General features: G+C 42.5%; 1 protein-coding gene across 1 annotated transcript; it reads left to right on the top strand.

The window, feature by feature from the left end:
* The first annotated feature begins 730 nt into the window (after nucleotides 1-730).
* cahz (carbonic anhydrase) lies at nucleotides 731-7,918 on the top strand. Its single transcript, XM_072669364.1, has 7 exons — nucleotides 731-1,314; nucleotides 1,788-1,985; nucleotides 3,302-3,420; nucleotides 4,848-4,940; nucleotides 5,041-5,103; nucleotides 5,187-5,342; nucleotides 6,897-7,918. Exons 1-7 carry the CDS (start codon nucleotides 1,281-1,283, stop codon nucleotides 7,014-7,016), a joined length of 783 nt encoding a protein of 260 aa, XP_072525465.1. The 5' UTR covers nucleotides 731-1,280; the 3' UTR covers nucleotides 7,017-7,918.
* The last annotated feature ends 262 nt before the right edge of the window (nucleotides 7,919-8,180 follow it).

An 8,180-nucleotide genomic window follows, 5' to 3' on the forward strand; every position in this document is an offset into this window, starting at 1 on the left:
TCTGTGGGGTCAGCTAGACCAGGCTGGTTCACCAGCTGGACAAACCTGACCAAGCTAGACAACCAGTATGACCAGCTTGTTGACCAGTATGACGACCAACCTGACCCATTTGTGGGGTCAGCTAGACCAGGCTGGTTCACCAACTTGACAAACCTGACCAAGCTAGACAACCAGTATGACCAGCTTGTTGACCAGTATGACAACCAACCTGACCCATCTGTGGGGTCAGCTAGACCAGGCTATTTCACCAGCTGGACAAACCTGACTAAGCTATTCAGCCAGTATGATCAAGCTTGTTAAACAGCATGACCAGCATGTCCACATTGCTTGAACAGACTGACCAACCTCACCATCCTGGTCCACCAATTTGACCAGCATTACCAAACTCCTCAACCAGTATAACCAGCTAAACCAGCTTGGTCAAGCTGGTCATGCTGATAGATGTAGGGTATGTTCTCCCCCAGAACACCAGGCTTTGTTTCGCACCCGAATTCCGTCAAGCCACGCCCACTGCGCTGGGATTTGCTAGCAGCAGGGCCACCGGTTCCCACTCAAGAGCAGCATGAATTATTTCCCCACCCTAGAACAGAGGCTGGACACTACTAGCCAATCCCAGTGCAGGGGGCTGGACACCAGCAGCCTATCCCACCGCAGGTGCATGGATGCAATTCACCAATCCTAGCACAGGAGGGCGGGAGCTGCCGGAAAACGGGTGCACGGGAAAATCTCGCTGCTGCACTACCAGTCAGTCTCCCGGCCCTTTGGGCGCGCTGGCACGAGCCCCTTGAAAATATGCATTAATGCGCGTGAAGGCTGCGGCCCTGCACCTGGACACACTGGACCGGGTCGCTGTCATGTCGGTTCTGTTCGGTTGTTGACCATTCATTGGCGCGTGACGCGGGCATCAGAATGCACAACGGAGCGCGAGAGGTCGAGGCACTCATCATTCCAGAGCGGGCAGCCGGAGGACGTGTGCCGTGACTGTCTAGCAGGGGCTCATTTTACCATCTCGGTCTTGCTCGCGCATCCTGGTGGTCAGTGCACAGCCATGGCTTTGGCACCAAGGTGGCGATAGAAACCGCCCCACGCGGGAGGGGGGCAGTGAGTGCACTGATGCCCAGCCTGCGTTGCCAAACCCACTGATGTTGAGATAGCGCGGTCAGCACGCGCCTATATAAAGGCTGCCACTTGTTAGGAGGCACGGTGGCAGTGGACTGGTCCTCAGCATCTGTGCTGCAGCCTCTGAAAAGGAATACAGCAACTATCTACAGCAGGAGAGCATGGCTCACGCTTGGGGCTACGGAGAGCAAGATGGTAAGATTAGTCCCTGCTGGTTTAGAGATCAAATTAGTCTTAAACCAGTGGGATTTGTGCATGTGGGGGTTTTGCAGTGCAATACAGTGGCTCTGACTGCACAGTTAACTTCTGCAGTGGCCTAGTTTGCAGGGGGGCTGGAAGAATTATTGCATGAGAAGAAATATTAAATTTAAATATTACATTTTACTTAATGTATTTCACCAAATTCCTTTATAAAGGGGCAATTTTTACATATTTTTTACACACACACACACACACACATATATATATATATATATATATATATATATATATATATAAAAAATTATTCTTATTTTTTTCATCTCTACTATTTTATGTGTTAAATAGTTTATTAATAATATTTCTATTTAAAATGTAAAAAAAAAAACATAAATAAAGATATACAAAAAAATCTCTGACAGTATATCATATTATTATAATATTACTATCATATTTTTCATTTGTTACAGGTCCTTCCCATTGGTGCGAGAACTTCCCTGTGGCCAACGGACCCAGGCAGTCTCCTGTTGATATCATCCCGAGTCAAGCGCAGTTCGACTCCAAGCTCAGGCAGCTTAAGCTGAAGTATGACCCCAGCACCTCCAAGGGCATTCTCAACAATGGCCATTCCTTCCAAGTGGACTTCGCTGACGACGACGACAGATCAAGTTAGTGCATTTATCATTATCGTCAGCCCGTTCAGCCTCTGCATATAGCCAGAATAAAAACACTGTCTGATTGTGCATGTCTGGTGGTTCTAGAGTGTCTGACCAAGTGCTAGGGCCGCAAGCAACCTGGCAACATGGGAGGCGAGTTTAGCCATTATCGCCTATGAACACGTAGGACCTGACAGACTCCTTAAAAAGCCTCCCTGCGAGAGTAAATGTAGTTTTGCTGACTGTGGGACAGGTTCTTATCTGCGGCTTTACATAATCATAATCTCACTGAAACAGCATGCAGAGGAACAGAGGAGATAATAGGTGCTCTGCAGGAATACAAATGCAGATATTTGGCTTGTTGGGCTGAGCTGCTCAGGCTGAGCTTCCATTGCACCACTGGGGTGCAGCAGTATAGAAGCCACTATGCTCCGGGTTCAGGGACAGGGCTCTTGTAAAGTTCTGACATGACTGCTGTTTAATCTTCCCTGACTATTTTTGCGCTCTGCTGTTCATCGTAGTGAGAGTGAGTTAGATCTGCTCGCTCGGATTTCCTTTTACTGCTGGTGAAACAACAGCGGCAACACTTTCCCCCTTGGTTTCGGCCCTCGGCCCCTCAGCGATGCGCTGTGTACCCTTCAGTCCTAATATATTCTATTATGAGTCTGAGAATGGAGTTAGCCTGTTTGGTGCTCGGCCCAGACTGTCAATTAGAGGAGCAGGCTGAGAATGTGAACAGCTTAAAGAGGCCATGTGTAGTAGGTGTTGGGAAGTAGCATGAATGGTGACGGGAGGCTATACAGGGAACAGCATTTCAGTAGCATTCTAGCTGATGAACTGTAGCTGCAGGGTTGTGGACGTTCTGCAGATGCTTGCTCTGTAGAAAATGTGTGAGCAGACCTGCTGTGTTTTTTGCGGTTCTGCGGTGGAACCACATGTTTTTTCCAGGGTTCAATATGACTGTTAGAGCTAAGCCTTCAGAATGAACCATTAGTAGTGAAAGCAAATAAAACACCTACAACCATTAGCATCCGGTGATGTATCTAGAACCTCCAGAATGCTTAGCATTACTATTAAATTATATGAATGAAATATTTATTTGAATAAATGGGCTTTTTGTGGTGCATATTTACAGCATTATGTCATCCAAAATGTCATTGTAGCTAAAAATAAATAAAAGCAAGCAGGACGCAGTTAGCATTATGGAAATTACCTCATGCTAACTCGCTCCCACTAAGCAAATAAGATCTCCCAGCTTCCCACCCTGCCAGATTACGACTTTACGACAATGACATGACTACATAACTGGAGTTTGTGTGTGTTTGCAGCTCTATCCGGGGGTCCCGTGACTGGAACATACCGACTCAAGCAGTTCCACTTCCACTGGGGCGGTGCTGATGACAGAGGGTCCGAGCACACTATCGGGGGCACCAAGTTTCCCTGTGAGGTAAAGATCAAACATCAGCATCACGCATTGCTTTATAATGTCACAATAAGCATCATATTTACAGATTTCTAGACAGACAGCCCAGAGTGCTTTTCGACTGAGGCCTATACAGGACAGGACAGCCAATCAGAACAGAGTACAGTTACATATATTAGTCTTAAGGTTAACAAGGCAGGAACAGCCTTAATTCTAGGGAATTAAGAGAGGTTGGTAAATGGTTGTGTAAAAACATATTATGAAAATGAAATGCACATAAATCCACACAAAATATAATAATAAAAAAATATATATTTAAATAGAATTATATTTATATTTTTTATTTTTTGAATTTATTTTAATAAAATGTTATTTTTTTTAAATACTCATATTTTGTGTGGATTTATTTATTTATTATTATGAAAAAGTCATTTCAAAATGTTATATATTTCTATTTTAAATATTTATATATTTTATATATTGTTTATAATAATATTCCCATATTCTCATTAACATAATGACTCATATGGGTCATTTACAAAACACCACTCTACAGTAACAACGTTTAATATGGGACAGGTGTTTTTTAACACTCACATCTGAGTGTTTCTTGGAGCCCTTCTTTGGCTCACTGGGTAGGAAACAATATGCTTCAGGGGTATAGGTTTGCAAGCTAGCGTGAGATGAGCGCACAAAAAAATAAAAAAGCTATGGCACCATGGCGGTGGGTTGTCTAGGTGGTCTCCGATACATTCTGTTTTTGCTTTTCAGAGTGGATTTGAGTTTGAAACTGGCATAGACTACATTTAAAATGGTACTATTTGTTAATTGCCTTTCATTTACTTATTAATTCAGTAATACTAAAAATGTGCATTGTGGATTCAGAAAACACAAGCCAGCCACTAAAACACATCTGTAGATAATTTATGCAGAATTTCCAGCACAGGAACAACAAGACACTATTAAATGTTAAATACAACGTTAATAATTAACATCAAGTAATTATCTATTTATAGCACTGTCTAGTGAAAGCATCCGACTTGAGTTGGTATCACCACTTTGCAAATTTGACATTCAGGATAGTTCATTAATGCATGTAGCTGAATCCACTGACTAGTGGGCTAGGTGGGTTACATGTGGGCACTACTGGGACCCAGCTGGGCTTCCCAAATGGGCCCATCATAATAAACCCACCCTTATCTCACATGAGTCACATCTCGGCCCTATGTGCAGTGTACAACCCAGATGATCCCATCGCTGACCCTGGTGGTACTCTGGTGGGCTAACCATACAGGCTCCACTTACATTGTGCAGGTGTTGCGTAATCTCTGAAAAATGGTCTTTTGGGGCATTTTCGTGACACATTCCCATCCCCTGGCTGTTTGTTCACCAGTTGCTGAATCGTCTTCTCATTTCTATCAGGTCGATGAGATGTTTTCCTTTCATTTCAGCTCCACCTGGTGCACTGGAACACCAAGTACCCAAACTTTGGGGAGGCTGTCAGCAAGCCTGATGGTCTGGCTGTTGTTGGGGTTTTCCTGAAGGTCAGTGGTTTAGCTAAATTCACTCCTTAGACACTACGTTCAAATTTAACGCATTGAGATGAATGTGATGTGGGTTTTTCCCATTCTTTTTTGCTCTCAGATTGGGGGTGCCAATCCCAGCCTACAGAAAGTTCTGGATGCCCTTGATTCCATCAAGTCAAAGGTGAGGTTATCTTGTGATTTTGTGATTATTCTGTCTTCTCTTTGGCTTAATGTATTGACCCTGTTTCGTGCTGTCTCTCACAGGGAAAGCAAACCACATTCTCTAACTTCGATCCTAAGACCCTGTTGCCTCCCACTCTGCATTTCTGGACTTATGAAGGCTCTCTGACCACGCCCCCTCTGCACGAAAGTGTCACTTGGATTGTTCTGAGGGATCCGATCAGTGTCAGCCCTGCTCAGGTACGCTACTTTATCAACAAGACTATACGTATATAGCATTTTAGTCTTTATGCATATTGAACAGTATATGTATACAGTGAAAATATAGTGTGTACATGCTATATGTACATGACATAACCTATTTTATGTATTATATATATATATATATATACACACACACATAGATCCACATAGTATCGGATATCTTGGACTGTAAGGCTGTAAGTGACCTTCGCTCGACAGGTGAACTATTTGCTGGTGTGACGTTAATGATGATAAGTTAATCATTGTACAAAATAAACTTAATTAGTTAATAAGTTAATATTTACACAGGCCGGCCACACAGTATGGCCTTGGTGTACAAAGTTTACGTCAGCACTGGGAGGGCCCATTTTTCATAGCCTCCTGTTTAGCGAGATTACATTATCTACATTCCCCTTAAAACTAACGTCGGCCTGGAAACCGGTATCATTTACGATGCCGTGGTCACACCCACCTGTCGTCTTGCATAGGCTGAAGGATATTGTGGAGAGGGATGAAGCTTATTTTAGTTTATTTTTATGTTGAGTTTGTTGCTAGTGTCCGTTTGCAGCATCTGGGTCAAAAAAATACAGTGTAATACAAATGTAGACACACATATAAAGTTCGCTTTTTTGTTGAAATGCAAGAGCGTTAGTGAGGTCAGGATGTTGGATGATCGCCACCGCACCTCATCCCTAACTCCCCAACTCATCCCAAAAGTTTTGGATGGAGCACAAACCATCCATCATTCCAGAGAATACAGTTCCACTGCTTCAGAGCTCAATGCTGGCGGCCTTTATACCCCTCTAGCCCACACCTGGCATTAGTGCATGGTGCCAACAGGTTCATGATAATCTGAGGGTGCTATTCTATTTGCAGTACTTCTCTACAGGGACTAAACAAGTTGTGTATTGTGTGTGCATTTGTTGCGCAGCAAGGGATGCAACTTAACGAACATAAATGCATTAACTAGAAGGGGTGTCCACAAACATTTTGACATATGTTATAAAAACAGGGCGATATCCTGTAGGACTACATTCAGACAGTATAAACTCACTCAGCTAATAAAAAAAAGTTTCCTGTGTGAATGGCAGACCAAGCTGATGGTCATGATTGGGTCCCAACCACTAGAATCAGTGATCTGGTATATATATATATATCTGTCAGATGCCCGACCTTAACCACCACTGCATACAAAGGAAGTCAGAACCGAGGGTGTGAACTCAGCCGACTGTGTTTTCACACGATGTAAACTACATGAAGTGACAGTCTGTCATGCTGATCTGTTGATAGGTTATGGTTAAAGATCTGGCCACAAACACTGAAACAGAAACAGAGCCTGGCACCTTTTATGACACTGTTGGTGTTAATTCAGAGTACAGGCTAAGCAGCCTCATTGTCGCTGGTTGGTCAGTGATACAACACCCTGTTTTAATAAAATGCACTAAAATGGACACAGAGTTAAGTATAGGGTTCAGTTGGCCGCTGCAACCTCCCATGCAAATTTACAAACACACTCTCTGACTCTGTCTCTTTCTTTCTTTCACTCTCTAGATGGCTAAATTCCGTAGTTTGCTGTTCAGCGCTGATGGAGAGAGCCCTCGCTGTATGGTGGATAACTACAGACCCCCGCAGCCCCTCAAGGGACGCAAAGTCTGCTGCTCCTTCAAATAAACCGCAGTCCAGTGCCTTAACACCGTCCTCCGTTTAAAATCAGTGACATTTTTAATGACATTTTCTTTTATTTTTATTTAATAGCATTTTATTTATTTTCTTTTCTTTATATATTTTATTATTTTTAATTTAATTTAATTTCATTTTTTTCTTTTATTTTTGTTCCATTTAATTAATTTTTTCATTTCTTTTCATTTTAGTTGTGTTTTTTTTTTTTCTTCTGTTTTAGCAGACCTCATTTTGCCCATAGCATATTTACGTGCCTGTGTGTGTGTGTGAGAAAGCCTTTAGCTTTCACGTCCTCATGTCCACCCTGGATAAACCACGACGCACCACGCCTCTTCTCATCTAGGTTTGATTATTGTGCACAATATACATAACAGAGCACCTAATATTAAGCCCCTAAACCAAACCACTCCATTATATTAATTATCCTTTCTCTCTCATGTGTGTGTGTGTGTGTGCTTTTACTGGGACATTGCTGTGCCACACTTTTGCTATGCAGACCTACAGCACTCAAATACTCTGTACCATTACATAGGATATCATGTTATGGGCTGTTTTACATCATACCCTGTTGAAATCATGGTTATTATTCTAATGTGTGAATTAATATGAGGCGTTGAGGTGTTGTGTGAAACTGTGCCAGTTACATATAGGAGTGGTCAGGAGCGTACAGCTAAGCTGAAGCCAGTTAAGTGCCAGTATATGAGTCGCCTGCTTTAAGGAGCAGCACTAGGAAACCAGGGATATTTTACAAGGGTGTTATGAAGTGTTTTAAGAGTAATTCTTGGCTGCAGAATCCTATACTATGTATCACAAGATTTGACTTTAATGCGCAACAAATGAATATATTTTAAAAACATATCAAATAAAAGTGATTCTTCTTGTTTGTCTGGAAATATCTGGTGTTTGTCATTCGTTTCCTGGATGAGGGATGAGGTTTACCCAAGCATTTCTGGGATTAAATAAAGATAAACTGTCACAAACAGTCAAACACTATTTACCAACCTAGAATTAAACAGGCTATTTTTGGGACTGTCCCTTTAATATGTAAATAAGCTCTGTTATGATTGGCTGTCCCTTACTGTGCTTCATTCAACAAGCAGCCAAAGCTGAAACACTATGCCAAGTCCATGGTGGTGGGGTTTCTGTCCTTGCCTG

This window comes from Salminus brasiliensis, chromosome 23 (assembly GCF_030463535.1).
Source record: "Salminus brasiliensis chromosome 23, fSalBra1.hap2, whole genome shotgun sequence".
Taxonomy (NCBI): Eukaryota; Metazoa; Chordata; class Actinopteri; order Characiformes; family Bryconidae; genus Salminus; species Salminus brasiliensis.